The sequence below is a fragment of the Danio rerio genome, chromosome 12 (assembly GCF_052040795.2).
Source record: "Danio rerio strain M-AB ecotype USA chromosome 12, GRCz13ab, whole genome shotgun sequence".
Classification (NCBI taxonomy): Eukaryota; Metazoa; Chordata; class Actinopteri; order Cypriniformes; family Danionidae; genus Danio; species Danio rerio.
Window position 1 is genome coordinate 50,937,501 of NC_141032.1, and position 22,500 is coordinate 50,960,000.

Genomic DNA, 22,500 nt, shown 5'->3' on the forward strand with positions numbered 1-22,500 from the left:
CACCACAACAGATCAATTGAAACAGCTGTTTTGTTACCATAGAAACTATAGAATAAGAGTAATTAAAGTTTTTTTTTTTTTTTACTATAGTATGGTTCAAAAACACTAGTATTTTCTAAAAATGACTGTAGTATACATACTTTATACATCCATGCCCTGCATTACAATAAATTGAATATCGGGCTGCACAATATATCATTTCAGCATCGATATCTCGATGTGATCATTCGTAATAGTCAAGTTGAGTCTAAATTATAATTTATAAGTGTTGTAATTTACAAGTGTTGTTTGGGGCCTGTGACTGTGTGAGGGGTTTAAAAGAGTTCAGGCCTAAGAAATTGTAGTGTTTTTAACTTTAACAAATTAATAATGACAAATACTATTGAATCATTTATAAAAAGAAGACTATGCAGTATTATTTTACATTTGATTTATTCAATTATCGTATTCCTGAATACAGTTTGACTCTTTATATAATTTGTATCTTTTTTGTTACTAAATTTATCTCTGCTTATAGATTGTTTCTTACATTTTTTGCAGATGCACTCCCCTACAGAATCATAATAATCAATCTAAAATGACCATTTTTTTTCCCCAAATAGTTATTTAACACATCTAGTGAAATTGTATTTATGTCGCAATATATATATTGCAGAATAAAAAAACATTGCAATGTTAGATTTTTCCAATATCGTGCAGCCCTAATTGAATACATAGGGCTCTATTTTAACGATCTAGGCACAAAGTCCAAAGCCTTCCCCATCCACTTTTGCTATTTTAAGGATGGGAAAATCCACTCTGTGCCCACGGCACAAGGTCTAACAGGGTTGAGCTTATCCTCTTAATGAGTTATAGGTGTGTTTTGAGACTAAACCAATCAGAGTCTCATCTCCCATTCCCTTTAAGAGTCAGTTGCGTCGCACCATAGAGCATTTGCTATTTACATGGCGGAGTTTGTAAGTGGAAAAACTGAACACTTCACTAGCGAGAAAACTGTTAAACAGAGCATCTGCAGCACGAGAATGAGAGATGAGCCTCCTCATTATTTACTTTCACTTTCGCTCTCGTGGATAGGGTAAGGAATAAATAAACAATAATAATAAAGTGTGATCAACAGCTGAGTTTTATCCAAACACACATGCTGTGGTCTAAACCCTGACAGGTGGGCAAATCTAAGCTTGTTTTTAATAAAACAAATATAAATCTGGATAAAACAAACAATACAGCTACTAATAATAACATTACACAAAAGCAAATTGTCATGAATAAACTGATAAAGCTTTGGTGTTTATATTGATGTAGAAAATAATCATTTTGTGCTGCACTTTAGACCTCCTCTAAGCTGGTCTATTGGGCAGTTTATTTTAGTTCCTCAAATAGCAACGTGCTAACAATGCGCCCTAACACACCTCTTATCTAAACCAGAACACCCATGAGTCCACAAAGTAGTATATAAATGTATTATTTATAGATTAATTTAAATCATAAATAAGGACGATAAATACAAAATAATGTTATTCCAAAGATGTTTAATGTGAGTGCAACTATAAAATAAGTGAAATAAAGTCTCTTCATATATATTGGAGAAAGTACTCAAATTAGATATATCAAAAAAATTAGCAATTTGGAAATTTGTAGGATAAACATTATGCAAGATCTTAAAATGTATCTCTCTTATTTTGTTGGATATGCTGAATTTCTCAGGTAATAACCATGCTCTCTTCCATTGAATGCAATCAGAAAAATTGGTCCAGAAAAATTGACATCTTGGGGAGGTATATACAAAGTAATACAATCGTCTGACAAGTCTGTTGTCACATTTTTTATCAAAAAAAAAAGACACTCCATCCAAAAAAAGTTTAGGCATAATGGTTTCCCTCTCATTAAAGTAAAGAAACGTTTTAAATAAATGCACATAACGTGACAAACTCTTTATATCACAGTTGAAGGATTTAGCTGGCAGAGGGAAATTATAAAATGTCATAAATTCTTCATATTGCCATCGTTTTTAATTTTAATTTTAATTTATTTTTAAATAAGTCCAAAACAGTTTTTTACCTCTCTCTCAATTCTTTCTTATTTTTTTTGTTATTGTATTTTTCTTCAATGCAGTGAAGTTGTTATTCTTGTATTCAATTAAAAAAATAAATTATTTATTGTGCATCTGGATGTAATGTTTTAATATAATATAATAAACGGCCCCTCTGGGAGTAGAGACATGACGGGCTTGTCAGATACTATGTGATGACATCACTGATATGCAAATTAGAGTGTGACGTCATCTGGCAACATTTCTCGTTCAGGCTCTAGCTACTTTTCATTGAAAATAGTTGGCAACACTGATTACAACAGTGGTTTGTTCTGTATCCAATCGAAGAAGAAAATGAACAGAGTTAATATTCGTGGCCTAAGCACTTTTTAATTATTTTTAAAACTGAAATATATGACACTTTCTCCAGAATAAAAAAAAAAACATAATAGAAAATGCTGCGAAATATTTAGTAAACTATGTAGGGCGATTAATTACAGATATTGATGTGACATATCTCTATGACATCACTGCATGTTTGTGCGCTCTGGCAGGAAGTCTGGCTGTTACCTGTGACTTGCTGTGCATGAGTTACAGACGCTGCTGATCCACCAACCGCTCCTCAGATCTCCATCAGACCCGAACCCAACAGGATGGCGCAGGCCGTGGCGAAAGTGGCCCGCAGGATCAACGACACCATGGAGGAGGGTAGAGACTCGCTGGGTCTGTAAAAATGGAAATATATCACTTTTTGAACACATAAAAGTGACATGTTCAATTTAAATGACTGATTTGGTGCAAATATTTAAGATTGGTCTCATTTAAGAGAACACACTTGTCAGATTTTAGCTGAAAAAAAGTGAAAAAAGTGCCAAAAGTTTAATGAATCTAAAATGTGCCTTTACGTTTATGAAAATAATAAAAGAATGAATGTATATATTACTATATAACAGAAATATGTATTTTTACAAAACCTGTTTAGCCTAAATTTAATGGAAAATCTAAGTACATATTTAAACAAATTATATTGCAAATTTGAAGTTAAGCTTTTAGTAAAATTGAGTTTGGCTGCAGTTCCAAAAATGACCACCGGGTGATAATTAGTGGTGAACATACAAGGGTGTCCCCTTGTTCGGTGTATGTCATAAGGAATATAAACCAAATTTTTTTCATTATTTTGACAATATTTGCAAAGTGCACATCAAACTTGAATGTATTACTGCCAGATTGGTGGTATTTAATTTGAATTTATCCTCTAAAACAGTGTTTCTTAACCACGCTCCTTGAGGAGCACTAGCACTGCATGCTTTGGATGTCTCCTTTGTCTGTCACACCCATTACAGGTCTTGCTAATCACTGACGATCTGGATCAGGTGTGTTTGGTTAAAGAGTCATGGAGATGTGTAGAGCTGGTATTCCTCCAGGAATGTGGTTGAGAAGCACTGCTCTAAAAAGATCTAAAATCTATAGATTAAAACAAATAAGACATTTCACTGCAAAACATGCTTAAAAATCCATCTAGAGAAATTATTTACAGCTGGATATTTTCATTCTTTAATTTTTCCTCGGCTTAGTCTCTATTTCAGGTGTTGCCACAGCAGAATGAACCAACTATTCGAACATATGTTTTACGCAGGGGATGCCCTTCTAGCTGCAACCCAGCACTGGGAAACACTCTTACACTCACATTCACACACACACACTCATACACTACGCGCAACTTAGTTCATCATTTACCCTATAACGCATGTGTTTGGACTGTGGAGGACACCGTAGCACCTGGAGGAAACCCAAGCCAACACGGGGAGAACATGCAAACTCCACACAGAATCGCCAACTGACCCAGATGGGACTCGAACCAGTGACTTTCTTGCTGTGAGGCAACAGTGCTTACCCCTGAGCCATCGTGCTGCCCTTATATATTAATATATTGCATAAAATATAATATATATATATATATATATATATATATATATATATATATAAAGCCTAAATTTGATAACTTAACAAATTATATTCCAAATTTGAAGTTGATATCACCAAAAATGAGCTTGGCTGCAGTACCAGACATGACCACTAGTCATTGATGACATTCAGTTTACATTGGTAACCACATAAGCATGCTGCCTGTTTCTGTTTATGTTTTGAGGATTATGAACCGTATTTTTCTTACTTCTGACAATATTTGTAAAGCAGACATCAAATTCTAAACTATTATGGCCAGTTTTGTGGTATTTATGTTGAATTTATCATACAAAAACATCTATAATCTATAGAATAAAACAAATAGGAACATTTTACTTAAAACCATGCTTAAACAATCCAGTTAATCTAGACTAGAGAAATTATTTAAGCTGAACATTTTAATTCATTCATTTTCTTTCTGCTTAGTCTCTATTTCAGGGGTCGCCACAGCAGAATGAACCACCAGCTATTACAGCATATGTTTTTAAGATTGAGTTTGTCTGCAGTACCAGACGTGACCAGCAGGCTTGCATTAATGACATTCAGTTTACATTGGGAACCACATAAGAGTGCTGCCAATTTCTGTCTATGTTTTGAGGAATATGAACAGCATTTTTTATACTTCTGATAATTTTTGTAAAGTAGACATCAAATTCATTAACTATTAAATCAATTACGGTTAGTTTGGTGGTATTTAATTTGAATATATCCTCTAAAAACATCTAAAATTGATAGATTAAAACAAATAAGAACATTTTACCTAAAACCTTGCTTAAACAATCCAGTTAATCTAGACTAGAGAAATTAGTACTAGGTTGCAGCCGGAAGGTCATTCGCTGTATAAAACATATGCTGGAATAGTTGGTGGTTCATTCCACTGTGGCAAACTCTGAAATAGAGATTACGTAAGTGGAAGGAAAATGAAAGAATGAGTGCTGTTTCAGCCATAGAGGGCTGTGTTCAGCAGATGGCGCTGTTGCTCTGAGAGACTCCATGAATCCCACCTGTCTGATCTTTATCTGTGTCATTTTCTGCAGATCCTCAAATCAGTCAAGAGTAATTAAAGGCTCATGGCAATCAGTGTTATTGTGCAGCAGCACCTCTGATTACACAAACACAACATCCAGAGCCTCAGAATGACCAGCTCCGTTCGTCAGGCTGACTGCATTCACACTGATTTGAGGAGTGATTGCAATACAAATCAAAGTTTATCAGTCACATGCGCAGTACGATATGCAGTGAAATACTTATCTGACCTATAATAAATAAACTATGGAATAAAAATCAATATCACACAACACATAAGCTCAATCATACTTTGGTGATGCAATATATATATATATATATCGCCCATACATTAACACCAATTCAAGCAACTTCTTTATCTCTATTGGAGGTGTCAGTATGGTTAAAAACTATAGATGGGCATAGATTAATGACTAATGATTATGCCATGTTAACATGTTATATATAACATGTTTATATGTATTATAGGTGGGCATAGATAATTTTTTTTAATCTAGAATAATCTCACTGTAATCTTGGAATTAATCTATATTTAAATGGCTCGTTTGAATTCTGCATTCAGAATATGTGCAATACCCAAATAATGACTAAAAGTCTTTGAGAACAGGTTTCTCAAGCCAGGTGGCGCATTAGACCAGGGGAACATCTCCTGTTTCCACAATGTATCACAAACTGCTTGAGAAACTGTTTACTGTGATAATTGGTGATGAAAATAAATGTTCAATGAGATGTGCTTGTGTTTACTGTTTATTCAGTTAAACATGAATGTTTACATAAGCTCCAAACAGCCATCGTGATGACCCTAATCTGACTAAAGTCATAACTGAACTAAACAGAAATGGAATTAAGACATGTGGAGTATGCAGATATTAGTGGCAGTATTGAAGTAAACACCGCAATCAAACTATTACCGTCATATTTTCCCTCAAGATCCACATACGTGGCTGTCAGTAAAGGACCGCACACACACACTCACATCTCGAAATGCGGACGTTTTTTTCTTTCCACTCGGCAATATTAAATTCCATAACACTCCCACCAGTCCTTACTCCTGATTTGTGTATATTAGCTAGGGCCAGACAGAATCACCGGACATTTTTTAACATTTCTGCGGAGAATTTTGGTAAAACTTTTGGTAAAAATTTCTGCAGAATTATTTTGGGAGTATCATAACTAAAACATTATTATGTGAAATAAAAATAGTATATTTTAAACTTTTAATTAATGTTTAAAATGCAAATTCAATTAGATTCACTTTATATGGTAAACAAAGTAAGTCTCATATAATATCTCTACTAAAAGACTACTACTGCAGAACTTTATAAACTGCATTGTACAAAAATCAGACGAACATTTTCATATCAGTCAATAATATTACTGTAATTAATTTAAAAACTGAATAAACTTAGATTTACTCAAGTAAATAAACAGAATTAATAATGGCCTAAATATCTGCGGAATTCTGCGGAAAATCTGTGGAAGTCTGCGCGCGCAAATTCCGTGTGGGCCTACTAATACCCTAGTTTGTCATGAGGGCATGAATGAAATGTTCATAAGTGAATGTGAACCTGCCGAATTACAGTTCAAGAGTTCACACTTAGCTCATGACTTACGAAAGCTCATTTGGCATGCTGTCCCGGGAGAGAGCCCTGAGCTCAAGGCATTCCTCGGGTCCAGGGCTCCCTCCCTTTGGGGATTCTTCAAGACGAAGATAGTTGTAAGTGGAAAAGGAGGAGATATATATAGGAACTAGGGACCCTTGATTGAAGGATCGTGATTAGCTATTATGAGCCACCTGGTTTAATCATGAGTACGTACTCCTCTCGAAATTAGTTTAATAAATTAAACTTCACTTAAAGTCAGCCAAAATTACAGGAAACTCTTACGGCCCGTTTAAACTGCCATTTAAATGTGACCCAATTCTGATTGTTTGCTCATATGTGACACAGATCAGATCTGTTCTATGACCGTGTAAACAAATGCATTCAGATATTCAGAGATGGTTTTCAGGCCTCCTTCATATGTGGAAATAAATCAGATATAGATGGGATATGTGATAATGCGACTGTCATGTAAACAGGCAGATTGGAATTATTGAGGCAGTTCTGTTCTGTACAACATTAAACTTGCGACTATGTGGTGCTTCTCCACGGTTTAATGACAGAAGGAAGAGCGTGTGTGGAGATGCTGACGCGGTAAACAACATCAGAGGAAACACAGAGGAGGAAAGTGGTCAGTCGCCACAATTTGCTCCTACCAGACCTGACATCTCTCTCGTACACACACATTCCTCTGAATGGTGGAGGACATCATACAGCGTATAAACCACAAGCGCAAGCTGCGATGACGGCTCTTTCCCACCTCTGCCTCAAAATCATTTTAAAGTTGGGCGAACTTCGTGTTGTAACTTTTGCTTTTTGGCCCTATTAATACACGCACTGCAGGCTACACATAGAATTACTTTATTCTTAGGGATGGCTGACGTTTCGACACAGTGTCGAGATCCCGAAGCGCAAGTGTGTCGAAACACTGCACTGAAGCATGATCCGAAACACCCAGGTCACATGACTAAAGTGTTTCGAAACACCTGGTCACATGACTAAAGCGATTCAAAGCATTAATCATTTCAGAAGCGTTTCGAGACCTGGAGAATCTGCATTTGACTGACAGGGTCGAAATCAAGTTTCTGTCTTTTATGGCCTAGTGGACCATGCGTGCGTCTTTTATGGCCTAGTGGACCGCATGTTGTTAATGTGTTTCAAGTTAATTTTAGGTTCGAATCCCGACTAGTTCAAATACTCCAAAATCATAATTCTACATATTTTAATCATGTTTCTGTTTCATGGAAACACGTCATAAATTTAGCATCATTTTTGTAACACTGTAAAACAATCATTAATATTTTTACAGTACAGTGATGGGTTTACGGTTTGGGTAGACGTTAATAAAATACGATGGGAAGTTTAATTGATAATATAAATAATTATTGTTAACTTCTGGCCACAACTTTATCTGATCTAGCAACAACCCTGTTTTATGACCAAAACAATAAAAATTTTTTACAAGGTGTTTATTGGGATATCATAGCAATGTTGAAACAAAACGATACAAGAACAAAGCATTACCAACTGGTATTAAAGTCACTAAAACTCCAACCACTCGACTGAACCACTTGATGATACAAAGGTACAAAGTGAGGTTTCATACCTCAATTTGCTCAACTGTTCTTTGTTGAAGCTGTTTCAGTGCAATACAAATTAAATGACCACTAGGTGGCACCGTAGAGTGAGGTTTCGAAACGTTTCAAAGCTTCGACACATTTGCTTCGACTATTTCAGTGTTTCACAAAGCCTCGTTTTGCCCACCACTATTTATTCTCTCCAACAGCAGTGCGCACTTAGGCAAAGACTACATCTTCAACTACACACACATCAGGCCCATACCATTACATAAACTGCGTGGGGGTAAATCTGGACCAAACCATTCCCTGCTTATACTACACCTATACGCATTTTACGCAGAGCTAAAAACAAGACAATTTCTTCCATCTTTATTTGTCATTTATAAAGGATTTATAAAGCATGAACAGTCCTCACTTTAGATAAGGTCACAAAGCTAGGTGAAGTTGAGTTAATAAAGCATTTATTAACATATTAGTTGATTATTAATATATGCCTGAATAATAAGACATATAAACGTTAATTTCAATAGTTTATTAATCATTTACTAACTCATTCTGAATGATCCTAAAAACCCTCTACTCTTAAATACAACTGGTTTGTAAATAAAGCAACACCTTATCTAGTAATGAAAAATTTATCATTTACTAAGTATGAAAATACAATTATTGAGCACATTTTAAATGTGGTTATAAGTCAAGAATAGAGCATTTGTAGCTGCAGTTATAAACTGCTTACTAACGCTTATTAATGTAGAGTTAATATTTAACAGATAATGAATTCACAATTTGCTAATGCTTAATAAATGATTTATAGTGTGTAGTTATCATAGATATATACATTAGATGTCGCCTGGCCTATTGTTGTCTATTGGACGGAATGCGTCAATAGCGCCTCCATCTTGCTACAGGGTAGCGCTCCTTTGAAATGAATGCGGGACCAAGGTACAGTGGAGGACTGTGGCCATGCAAAGCCAGAGATTTACACATATACACATATATCTATGATCGGGAGTTTTCCTGGATGTTAGTATTCAATTTTTTTTCGGATCAGTGACCGCATGGGCATTCCTGACTAAAAGCTTGTGTTAGTGTGTACGGAAATGTACTATCCACCCTCCCTGCTAAATTTGATCTAATCATGTCCTGAAGCACAGCTCCTCTCCTGCCTTCACTGCTCATACTGACGGAGAGAGCGACTCGTTTGTGAATGAATCCCCCGAACGACACTTTCACTAACGTTAGCCGACAATAATACAAGTTTCTGGCAGCGCAGCATCTCGTTGTCATATTTCTTTTGCTGATTTTATTCAACAAAACTAGCATAAGCCGAGTGTTTAGTGCGAGTTGGAGCTGCTTTGCCGTATGGTGAATGCAGTAAGAGACTGTTATCATCAATAACGTTACCTGTTGAGCACAAAAGTTCAGAACATACAAAAACAGAAAAAAACTTAATATTATTTATGAAATGTTCTGCCTTTGTGCTTTGTTTTCTTTGTTTGCTCGTTACTACACCCGTACACAGCGCTAAAGTCCCGCATCTTCACGTAATAACACTGTCCTGACTAGTTCGGTTGAATGACATTTGTCCTGGGAGCACTGTACCAATGTGGCGGCGCTATTGACGCATGCTCAGGGTCCCTATGCGATATCTAGTGTATATATCTATGTGTAGTTATTATAAAGTGTTACCAAAACTCTTTCTGAAAAAAGACAACTCTTTTTGATAGTCTAGAAAATGCTTCATGATTCAGGAATGTTTTAATATTTGCACTAGAAACAAGACAAAAGCTCTTAAGTAAGAAATGTCTTTTTTTGCAGTGTGGTGTTACGCGGAGGCGACAGCTTTCTGAAACACAATCTCTTAATTAGAGCTCTGGTATTAACAGGCGGATTTTAATAGTCAGTGTTTGTTATGTTCTGCAGATCTGTCCGACTGCGGCCTCATCAGCTTTCCTGACGGAGTCTTCAAGATGATCCGCAGCTGCTCTGAAAACATCCACAAAATCTCTCTGGCCGACAACCAGATTAAAGCTCTGAGCAACAAGTTCTTCCTCACCTTCACACAGCTGAGAGGTCAGACTTCTGGAAAACTTCAGATTGCATCATCATATAGATCTGCTGGCTTTATTGTATGCGCAGCCATGCTGGCGATACTTGCATGAAAGCATTGTTCTTTATATTTCTTCCGTCTAAAGCAAGAGTTGTGCAGAAAACTTTTGGAGGTGCTCAAAGCATACAAAAGTAGTGCATGAGGCAAGGCTTGAACCCATTGAAAGTCTTTGCACACTGAAGTTTGTATGCATTTTTTAGGGTTCGTTTCTAAAAATTGGTCCTGCAAAGTCAGTTTGCATGCTGAAGTCACAAGATTTCTCAAATGCACTTGTTTTTTCGTATTCGTATTGTAAAGATTTGTCATGCACAGACACCCTGCATGCTGAAGTCCACATGTTTGTATCATTCAGGAGTTCACACTCAGCTGATGATTGATTATAAAGCGTGTTTGGCATGCTGTCCCGGAAGAGAGCCCTGAGCTCATAAGATCCTCGAGTCCGGGGCTCCCTCCCGTTTGCAGGGTAAGAAGGGAGTTTGAGCACAGGTAGATCTGGAGAACTCCCTTGCTGTAGTAGCTAATGAATAGATAGTGATAGCTCTTAACAGATAACTACTGACAAGGAGCATGTCTGTGGTGCCGATTTGGATCAGTCAATAAACTTAAGTTGCATGTTTCTGATCGGTGGGAGGAACCCGGGGGAAACCTACGTGTAAACTCCACACAGAAACGTCGGCTGGCTTGGTAAGGACTAGAACCAGTGACGCTCTTGCTGTGAGGCAACAGTGCTAACCACGGGGCCACCATGCCACCCATCTAAGAAAGAATGAGGAGGAGTAGAGGTGGAAGAGGGGATTCTTCAAAACTAAGATGGCTGTGATGTGGAAATTATGGGGTATTTATTGTGGCTTAGGAATGGTCTGATTAGTGAATCATAAATTGGGTAACGCGGGACCAGCCGCAAGCAATCATAAGCATGTGATCCTCTCAAAAGTAGTTTATATATAAACTTCCCTCCATTCATGTTTATTTCTATAGCACTTTTACAATGTTGATTTTCAAAGCAGCTTAACAGAAGTTTCTGTGCATTTTTTAGGATATTAAAACAAAAAAATGCACTCAAAAATGTTGACTATTTAGGATACGAATACAAAAATATACATGAGAAAAATTCTGACTTCAGTGTGCAAGGTTTCATTGCAATGATGAATTTTAAGGATATGTGAAGTTGAATTTAAAATTGAATTGAGAAACCTTGAACACTAATTTCCAAAATTGTTCATATGCATTTCCTTGTAATCTTATCCTAATTTTCGTATCCTAAAATTCATTATGCATAGAAACATTTCTCACTCAAGTCAGAGTTTTTTGTATGTATTTTTTGTATTCGTATCCTAAAAAATAATCATGCAAAGAAACCCAGCATGCAGAGGTCCAACATTTTTTCTATGCATTTTTTTATATTCACACTGTAAAATTTTATCACACCAAGGCACCTTGCAACATTCAACATCAAATTGTTCGTATGCACGTTTTTGTAATCATATGCTAACTGTTGTATCCTAAAAATTTGCTATGCACAGAAACCTTGCACACTAATGTCAAACATTTTTCGTATGCTTTATTTTTTATTTGTATCCTAAAAATTGTTATTACATAGAAACCCTGCATGCTGAAGTCCAGCAATTTTTCTTTGCATTTTTTACATTCATACTGTAAAATTTTATGATGCAAACAAACTTTGCAACATTCAGCATTTCATTTTTTATTTGGATTTTTAAAATATTTTTATTTTATTCTAAAAATTTGTCATGCAACGAAAGTTTGCATGCTAAAATAAAAAGATTTTTCATATGCATTAGTTTTTCCATATTCATATTTCGTATTCAGATTTGTCATGCACAGAAACCCAGCATGCCAAAGTCCACATTTTTGTATGCATTTTTTTTTGTATTCGTATCCTAAAAACTAATTGCACAAAAACCTTGCACACTAAAAAGTTCAACATTTTCACATGCATTTCTTTTCATATTGTTATCCAAAAAGTCATCATGCACAGAAACTTCTTCATATGTATGTTTTTTTAATCATATCCTATAAATATGTTTTGCACAGAAACCTTGCAAACTGAAGTCAGAATTTTTCAAATGCATTCATATCCTAAAAATTAATCATGCAAAGAAGCATCACACTCTGAAGTCCAAAAGTTTTCATATGCCTTTTCATTTGCTATGGTATCCTAAAATTTCAGCATGCACAGAAACTCATTCTTCAATTATTTTACTTCGGCTTGGTCCCTAATTTTTTATATTCCAGCATATGTTTCATGCAGCGGATGCCCTTCCAGCTGCAACCCAATACTGGGAAACACCCATACACACTCATTCACATTTACACTCATACTCTTCAGCCAATTAAGTTCATCAATTCCCCTATAGCGCATGTGTTTGGACTGTAAGGGAAACCAGAGCACCCAAAGAAAACTCATATCAACACTGAGAGAACATGCAAACTCCACAAAGAAATACCAACTGACCCAGCCGAGGCTCGAACCAGCGACTTTCTTGCTGCGAAGCCACAGTGCTAACCACTGAGCCACCGTGCCACACATGCACAGAAACATTGCAGTTTTTGTATTTATTTTTTTCATATACCTTATATATAATCTATATCGGCATCGAAACAAACTAATAATTTCCAGTTTTCCTTTATATGTGTATAATTTAGTCTACATCGGTATATCTGTGTTGTTTAGAGCTGGATCTGCAGGGAAACGTCCTCACGACGCTGCCGGATGCAATTGGAGAAGCGCAGCATCTGCAGATCATCAACATCTCCAGAAATAATCTGAGTGTGTTCCCGGAGCGACTGACGGATGTGAAGAGTCTGAAGCAGATCAGCGTGGAGGAAAACCAGATCACAGGTCAGCGCCGCTCATCAAACTCACTGCATCACCACAATTTTCACAAGGAGTTGGTACATTATCAATCTGCTAACGTCAAAAGCTCACTTTTTTTCTAATTTGTCAGCATATTTTAACTTATGATATTGCAATACACACAATCATTGTTTTATATTTGAAAATCTGTATAAATTTCACAGTCTAAGGGCTACTATTTTGCCTATATATGAAGAGTTCAGATGCAAAACCCTCTAAACCCATCAGAGCTCTTGTCTTATAAATGAGCATTTTCTATCAGGCTGCTCTGATTAGCTTCAGAAGTTTCACTTTATATGTATTGATAAGGTTATTAGCTGGTAAATAAAATAAAGTTTTTTTCATAAATGTCACTTTAGACAATTCTTTGGTTTTTAACAAGGCAGATTTTCTTTTGTGTCAAAACCAGCTAAATACACCTCTGATTTTTCTGCAGAAACCTCTAAACCCACATATTGGGACAAGACAGTGTAATTTGCTGAAAATCACTAAAGATGCTATTAGAAATTATTTTACCAAACATAAAACACCTTACACAGACCACCTGAAATTAAAAATACAGAAATCTGTCAGGTAACTGGCGGTTCATTCCGCTGTGATAAACCAGGGAAAATGCAGAAGGAAAATGAATGAATGAAATCTGTCAAGTGCATCAATCAATTAATCAATAACATTAAAACTGACATGAATTAAATCTGAACTATCTGTTGTCATTTCTGATATTTGGGGTTTAGATTTAATGTAAGTAGAGTAATGAAAACATTGCAAACATTGTAAAATAAGCTTGGTAGATTTAAATAATGAAGCGTAAAACATTATGAAACTTCAATATCTGTGCACTGTCCATTAATATCAGAGCTTATCAGATCTACAGGTAATATGAAGTCATATTAATAATGTATAGATTTGTATATTATATTTATCTTTTAAAAAAAATAGCTTACATTAGCAAATAAAACACAAGGTAGGTCTACTGGGCTAAAATGGGATGCCTCTCAGACACTTTTAGAAGCTGTTATTTAATCTTCCTCACCATACTTAAGTTCTTGGTCTCTTGTTTATCCTCATAGCATCCACTTGGGATAAGAGAACTGCATCTTTGTCTTTCATGAAACAAAAATTCCAAAACTCACTGGACCTCCGGCGACTTGGACGCTCTCGCCGGCTTCAATGTGAACGCACAGTTAGGGAAAAATATTAAATATAGAGGAAACAAAAGAGTGAAAAACCAAGAGAAACAACAAATATAAGAAAGTTTTGTTTATATAATTTATGTTTTGTCGGTTTATGGCTAATTCGTATGAGTTTAGTCCTAAACCAATGACTGTAAAAAATATGGACGACGCGACAGCCCCTTTTCCCATTGAACGCCTTGAGGGCAAAACGCCTGCTTGACGGGCACAAACTGTCGCAAAAGACTGCTGAAATTGGAGCCTGGACATGCGCAGAAGGACTGTCTGATGGAGCCAGAGGAGGAGCCGCGAAAATGAGCAGAGTCGAGCTTCCAACCAAACGCTTTATGTAAAATCAACCACGCCCCCCGAACTGCTCAGCATGCGTTTGCTGTCATATCAACACAAATGGATGTAATAACGTTAACAAATATGAGGGTTTTTTATATTCAATCGCGCCAGCTCCGGGCCGCAGCGCATAACCTACTCGCGGCGTCGCGGGCTGATTCCGGCTCACATGCGGCAGCGCCGGCTCGTAGGTCCAGGCATCCGGAGTAGGTCCAGCAGAGGTAGTCAGTCTGAGCTCTGAGGGGTAAGTCTCCGGCAGGGGAGAATCTAGCCGGAACTGGCCCGAGTGTGTTTTGCTATCTGGGTGGTTAGGCGTGTATCAGCAAACTAATAAAGCCCGAAAAAAGCCCTGACCTTAGCGAATAAACAGTGTTCCACCAGATCATGTATGTCAGAAACTGTAGTTTACTGCTGAACTCATTTTGTCATGGTAAAATAACACAGAAATCGAATAATAACACTTCAGTCTCCTGCCGAAGCTCAGACGCGCTGCTTTGAGAAACTGTCAATCACAGCTGTCAATCACGATGACACGCCCAGCATTAAATTACTGCTAAAAACAAACTGTTTACACAAATGAAGATCTGCACCTATTTCAGCACAATAACCAGTGCCTTAATCCACCAGAACCATCTTTCGGGACATTTTATTGCAAGTGTAATAATTTTTTTTATTTGGGCTCAAGTCTCCTTCATTAACACGGAGGAGGCGGGCTTTATGACTTGTACTGCAGCCAGCCCCCAGGGGGCGATCTAACGGCTGAGACCTTCACTCAAACGCAGGCTTGCGGCACACTTGTCCTAAACCCAAGCGTCATGGGGGATGAGCAAATCATACAGAAGTGGAAATGCACAGCAACACTCCGATCACACGGCGATCACTCGAAGTAGAAGCATAAACCGATCTTAAGAGGTTTTGTTTTCCAACAAGATTACACTGATGCAGGTAAACAGCCAATAAATACATCTGGAAATAAAAGATTTGCATGACACTAATGCAGTAATGCAGCAATGAGAATTGACGGTCGCTTGACATGAAATGAATTTGTCAAACAGAAAATAAGCTGTCAGACACACTGAATGTTTCTGCTCAAAGTAATTCTGTGCAGTTCTTCTCAGTTGTCTCTGCGGTGGCAGCTGGAGAAACGAACCAGCAGAAATCTGTGAGACAGAAGCGCAGAGATGTTCACAACTAGACAACGAAGTTGAGAAAGTCTGAAAGAAACGTCCGTCTATCATAGAGTCATGATCCGCTACGGCTCTGCTGCTGCTGTTTGTTAAGATTTCATTATTGTCAGTGGAGTTCAGACCTGCTGATATGTGTGTGTGTGTGTGTGTGTGTGTGTGTGTGTGTGTGTGTGTGTGTGTGTGTTTGAAAAATGTATATTTGTATTAATAATTCACCTAAAACCCTGCATAAGCTCACAGTCAAATATGTACACAAATGCACACACACACACAAAACACACACACACACGCACTCACTCATACAAACACACTCACGTACATTCAGACACTCACTCAAAAAACACACACACTCACTCAGGTGCACACCCATATTTACTCACATACAAATGCATATGCACACAGACACACACACACACACACTTATGCATGCACAAATACCTGCACTTACTTACAAACACACACACACTAAAAATATACATGTACACTGATGCAGATGCACACTTGCTCACACAAACACACACTCACGCAGGCACACACAACCACACTCACTCATTGCTATTCCAGCATATACACCACGGATGCCCTTCCAGCTGCAACCCAGAACTGGAAAACACCCATGCAAACTCATTCACACACACACACACACACACACACACAATCATTTACTACAGCCAATGTAGTTAATCAGTTCCCCTATAGCGCATGTGTTTGGACTGTGGGGGAAACCGGAGCACTCGGTGGAAGCCCACGCCAACATGGGGAGAACATGCAAACTCCACACAGAAACACCAACTGACCCAGCCGGGGCTCAAACCAGGACTTCTTGCTGTGAGGCCACAGTGCCACCCCTGATTGTATATTATGATATTATTTTAATTATATTATGCAGTTAATAGAAAGTGTCACCAGGGTCATGGAAAAACAGAGTATCTTAACAAATCAATCACATTAGTTTGGAGGCGGGGCTTTCTGTCTGACTGACCAATGGCTGCTCAAAGATGCTGATTATTTAGCATTTCTCTTCAGTGGCTCGGTTTAGCTTTAACAATAAAAAGATCTGATGTATATCGTATTATTAGCGCTGATCTCCTGCACATGATTGTGTCTGTTGATGCTGTGAGCTTGTATTGAGACGCGCTGCACTTATGTCAGATTATTATTTACTCAATCTATGATCTGCTTTCATCTTCTGCGACCGTAGGATGATCACAAAGCAAAGCCGTCGTCATGGAAACCACAATTTAGCGCCTGGCTTTTATGTGTATGGAATGCTTTTTTAGGAGTAATGGTTTGGCTAAAGATTCGTTACCAAGACGATTCATTTGAAGTTGACTCTTTTATAGATGAATCAATAGTTTTAAACACTGTGCACTTTCACATTTAAGCCTCAGCTGGATATTTCACTTCACTCATGGCTGTGTTACACACTTCATGGAAGCTCATTTACAAAAGCCCACAATAGGGGCTCTTTAAAAGCTGTTTTTTTATACTATGATAACATTACATTTAAAAAAATCTTTTTATTTGTAAAGTGCATTCTTTATGCTGTTATACTGTTTTCTGAAATTTCAAAAATCTAAGTAATAAATAAAATAGCTTTTAAATATTAATTATCTAATTTTTTTAAATTCATTTATTTACTCATTTTCTTGTCGGCTTAGTCCCTTTATTAATCTGGGGTCGCCACAGTGGAATGAACCGCCAACTTTTCCAGCACATGTTTTACACAGCAGATGCCCTTCCAGCTGCAGCCCATCTCTGGAAAACATCCATACACACCCATCCACACTCATACCCTACAGACAATTTAGCTTACCCAATTCACCTGTACTGCATGTCTTTGGACAGTGGGGAAAACCAGAGCACCAAGAGGAAACACATGCGAACGCAGCGAGAACATGCAAACTCCACACATAAAAGCCAACTTACTTGCTGAGGCTCGAACCAGCGACCTTCTTGCTGTGAGGTGTCACAACCACCTACTGCGCCACCTTATTTTTATTATATTATTACTTATTTTTTATATTTTTATTATATTAATTATTAAAAATATGTTATATAAATTTTTTTGTATTTTTTATCATTTTATTTTTTTTGCATTTTTATAATATATATATATATATATATATATATATATATATATATATATATATATATATATATTTTATGTATTATATTGATTATTACTAATTATTTTATTATATAAATTATTGTTTTATTATTTGTATTATATTAATTATTATAATTATGTTATTATATTATTTATTTTTTTACTATATTAATTATTATTAACATTTGTATTTTATAATTTTTTATATTGATTATTATCAATTATTTTATTATATTAATTATTATTAGTTATTTTATTATATTATTTATTTAAAATTATATTAATTATTATTAATATTTTATTATATAATTTTCTGTATTGATTATTATTAATTATTTAATGATATTAATTATTATTAGTTATTTTATTATATTATTCATTTAAAATTATATTAATTATTATTAATATTTTATTATATTAATTATTTTTTTATTATTTTTATTATATTATTATTAATTATTTTTCTGAAATATATAAATTATCATTTTAAATTAAAATATAAATCATTAAATTGAAGTCAGGTTATATTTTTATGTGATATTAAATATAAATTATAAATAAAAAAATTTAATATTCAATATTTTTATAAATTTAATTAATGTTTTCTGACATTGTAAAATATATCAATAAATAAAACACAATAAAAATAAAATAAATCAAGTACTGTGCTTCGAATGGCAGTGAGTGTGTAATATTGTAATTCTCTTCATAGCGGTCATGGCTTATAAAGCTTTAACCAAGTTTTTTTAAAAGCCCTTCACGGGAAATATGAATGGGAAAACACCGCGGTAAATGTGAGCAGCATCAGTGCACAGTTAGTTCTGCGCAGCTGCACTGAGTTGAAGGATTTTAGCAAAAGCTTTGATCCAGAGCGACTCTAAGAGCCAAGTTTCTCCTCTGTGTTTGGCTGTAATTTGAGTTTTTCCTCCTGCACATCTCTGCCTTTTCATTTTCATTCAGATCCTCTTACGAGTGTTTTTACACCGCCTGAACCTTTAGGATGACATTTTCTCTCCAGTGTTTTATTTAAGGCATTATTTTACTCCTCCTGCTGAAGCTTTTAGAAATGAGAGATGACCTGAGCTGAACCTGGAGGATTTGATCAGATTCAGCCCTGAAGAACAACAAACCAACTCTGTTTATAATTCTGTTAGTGTTGTGCTGAACATGGTGTTTTTAATGCACACACACACACGCACATACAAACAAACACGCACACACACATGCACATTCATGGACAAACAGGCACGCACATGCACAGACATACATGCATGCATACACACACACATAGGAACACACATGCACGGACACACAAACACACACACACTTGCATGCAAGCATGCGGTATGAGGCACCGTGTAGGATTTAAATCAAACTTCGCTTATCAACCTATATACAACTATACTACTGGATGTTCAAAACAACATATATGAAACTTGCGCATATACATATAATCTTGACACATGCATAAACACACACGCACATACATATGTACTCGATCCTCGCATAAACACCCACATTAGCACATGCACACACATATTAACTGCATGCAAACACACCTGTACACACTTGCATCAACGCACACACAAACATACACATACAGGCACACACATAAACGCACACATGAACACACACACACACACTCATGGATGCACACAAACAAATATGTATGCACATGTATGCATGCAAGCACACGTGAAGATACACACACATAAATGCGAACATGCATGCACGCACCCAAATGCACATGCACTCGCACACAAACATGCACATAAATGTGCACACACAAGCATGCGCACACACACAACCACACTTGCACACACGTGTATGCACATACATGCAAGCACACGCACATAAACAGGCACACACACAGAGACAAGCGCATGCACACACACAACCGCACATGCACACAAACGTGCACATTAATGCGCATACAAACACGCATGGACTGCATGGACACGCAAGTACACACACACACACACACGTATGCATGCACACAACCACACACGTGTATGCACATATGCACATAAACGCGCACACACACGGACACACATTCCCGCACAGATGCAAGCACATTCACACACAAACACACACATGCATGCACACACACACAACTGCACATGACTGCGCACATAAATGTGTACACACACAGACACACATGCATGCATTGCATGGACACGCAAGTACACACAACCACACATGCTCACATGAGTGTGCACATACACACATAAACGCGTACACACAGGTACAAGTGGATGCACATGCATGGACACACACGCCTGCACAGACGCACGCACATACACACACAAACACACACATGCATGGATACACCACATGACCACGCACACAAACGCGCACATAAATGCGCACACACACAGACACACACATGCATGCACACAACCAGACAAGCACACGTGTATGCACATACGCATACGCACATAAGCGCACGCACACAGGCACAAGCGGACGCACATGCATGGACACACGCCCGCACATGCACACATGCATGCACACACACACACAACCACACAAACGTGCACATAAATACGCACACACACAGACACACATGTATGCACTGCATGGACACGCAAGAACACACACAACCGCACATGACCATGCACATAAATGCGCACACACACAGACACGCACGCAAGTACACACACACGCATGCATGCACACAATTACACATGCACACACGTGTATGCACATACGCACACGCACATAAGCGTGCACACACAGACACAAGCGGACGCACATGCATGGACACACATGCCGACACATGCACACACACAACCACACAAACGTGCACATAAATGCGCACAGACACACACGCATGCACTGCATGGACACGCAAGAACACACACAACCGCACATGACCATGCACATAAATGCGCACACACACAGACACACACGCAAGTACACACACACACCCATGCATGCACACAACCACACATGTGCACACGTGTATGCACATACGCACAAACGCGCACACACATTCACAAGCGCACGCACATGCATGCACACACACCCCATACAAAACTATTTTGCTACGTAGTTAATGACATTTCTAACTAATCAGCATCATGTACATATTCAAATTTGATCTGAATATTAATCAACATTGTCTCCAGAATATGCATGCGTGTGTATTTACAGTATATATATATATATATATATATATATATATATATATATATATATATATATATATATATATATATAAACACACACACACATTACTGTCAAAAGAAACTTTTATTTTGGATGTGATTAATTGGGATAGAAATTTGCCCAGCACAATAAACCCCATTATTGCGCACACGCCTGCAGTTTGTGTTCACACATTGTGTGTGTGTGTGTGTGTGTGTGTGTGTGTGTGTGTGTGTGTGTGTCCAGAGTTGCCAATGCAGAAGCTGTCCCTGATGCCGGCGCTGGAGTGTGTGAACGTGCGCGGAAACTCGCTGACGCCTGAGAACACATCCCTGCCTCATCAATACACACTCCTGACTTAAACATGCGGGTCGTGTGTATGCGTGCGTGTGTGTGTGTATCCCTGATGCTGCTTTCTGGAGCGCATACTGAGCCCAGCAGATTTACAATAAAATGTGTAATAAACATGCAAATGACCTTTGTGTTCAATTGAGACATCACTGGAGTGTGTGTGTGTGTGTGTGTGTGTGTGTGTGTGTATATATGTGATCATGTTTAAGTGTGTGTGATTGTGTTAGTGTGTATATGTGATTATGTGTGTCAGCGTCATGTGTGAGTGTTTGTGTATGTGTGTGTGTGTATTAGCGAGTATGTGTGTGTATATGTGATCATGTGTAAGTGTGTTTGTGCATGCGTGTGTGTGTGTGTGTGTGAGAGTGTGTGCAAGTGTGAGTGTGTATGTTAGTGTGTATATGTGATTATGTGTGTCAGGGTCATGTGTGAGCGTTTGTGTATGTGTTTGTGTGTATTAGCTAGTATGTGTGTGTATATGTGATCATGTGTGTTTTTGCATGTGTGTGTATATGTTAGTGTGTATATGTGATTATGTGTTTTAGTGTTGTGTGAGTATTTGGGTATATGTGTGAGTGTGTGCATATGTGATCATGTGTAAAAGTGTGTGTTTGTGTGTGTATTTTAGTGCGTATATGTGATTATGTGTGTCAGTGTCATGTGTGAGTGTGTGTGTGTGTGTGTATGAGCAAGAATGTGTATGTATATGTGATCATGTGTAAGTGTGTTTGTGCATGCATGTGTGTGTGAGAGTGTGTGCAAGTGTGAGTGTCTGTGTGTGTGTATGTTAGTGTGTATATGCGATTATGTGTGTCAGTGTTGTGTTTGTGTGAGAGTGAGCAACTGTGTGTGTGTCAGTATATGTTTGTGTATATATGTCAGTGTGTGTGTAAGAGTGTTTCAGTGTGTTTGTGTTTATATGTATGTAGGTGTTTATGAATGTGTGTTTGTGTGTGTTATAGCATGTATGTATGTGTGTGACAGAAAGACACT

General features: G+C 37.3%; 2 protein-coding genes across 10 annotated transcripts in view; one reads left to right on the forward strand and one right to left on the reverse strand.

Annotated features, from left to right (window-relative positions):
- Window positions 1-21,629, forward strand: part of lrrc20 (leucine rich repeat containing 20) — a 24,997-nt gene extending 3,368 nt beyond the window's left edge. For 3 of the 7 annotated variants that reach the window (NM_001430867.2, NM_001430865.2, NM_001430866.2), the window contains exons 2-5: window positions 2,584-2,752; window positions 10,125-10,274; window positions 13,007-13,174; window positions 21,403-21,629. In NM_001430867.2, the coding sequence (NP_001417796.2) occupies window positions 2,683-2,752; window positions 10,125-10,274; window positions 13,007-13,174; window positions 21,403-21,518 (504 nt within the window). In that variant the 5' untranslated portion in view covers window positions 2,584-2,682 and the 3' untranslated portion in view covers window positions 21,519-21,629. The remainder of the gene's footprint in view (window positions 1-2,583; window positions 2,753-10,124; window positions 10,275-13,006; window positions 13,175-21,402) is intronic. The other 4 variants (XM_087274966.1, NM_001007357.3, XM_087274967.1 and 1 more) reach the window with 2 other exon arrangements.
- Window positions 1-22,500, reverse strand: part of pald1a (phosphatase domain containing paladin 1a) — a 185,359-nt gene that overhangs the window by 118,191 nt on the left and 44,668 nt on the right. For 2 of the 3 annotated variants that reach the window (XM_087274725.2, XM_087274727.1), the window contains one exon: window positions 2,600-2,754. The gene's annotated coding sequence lies outside the window, so the exon portion shown is untranslated. Of the gene's footprint in view, window positions 1-2,599; window positions 2,755-9,026; window positions 9,246-22,500 lie in introns of those variants that run through there. The other variant, XM_087274729.1, reaches the window with a different exon arrangement.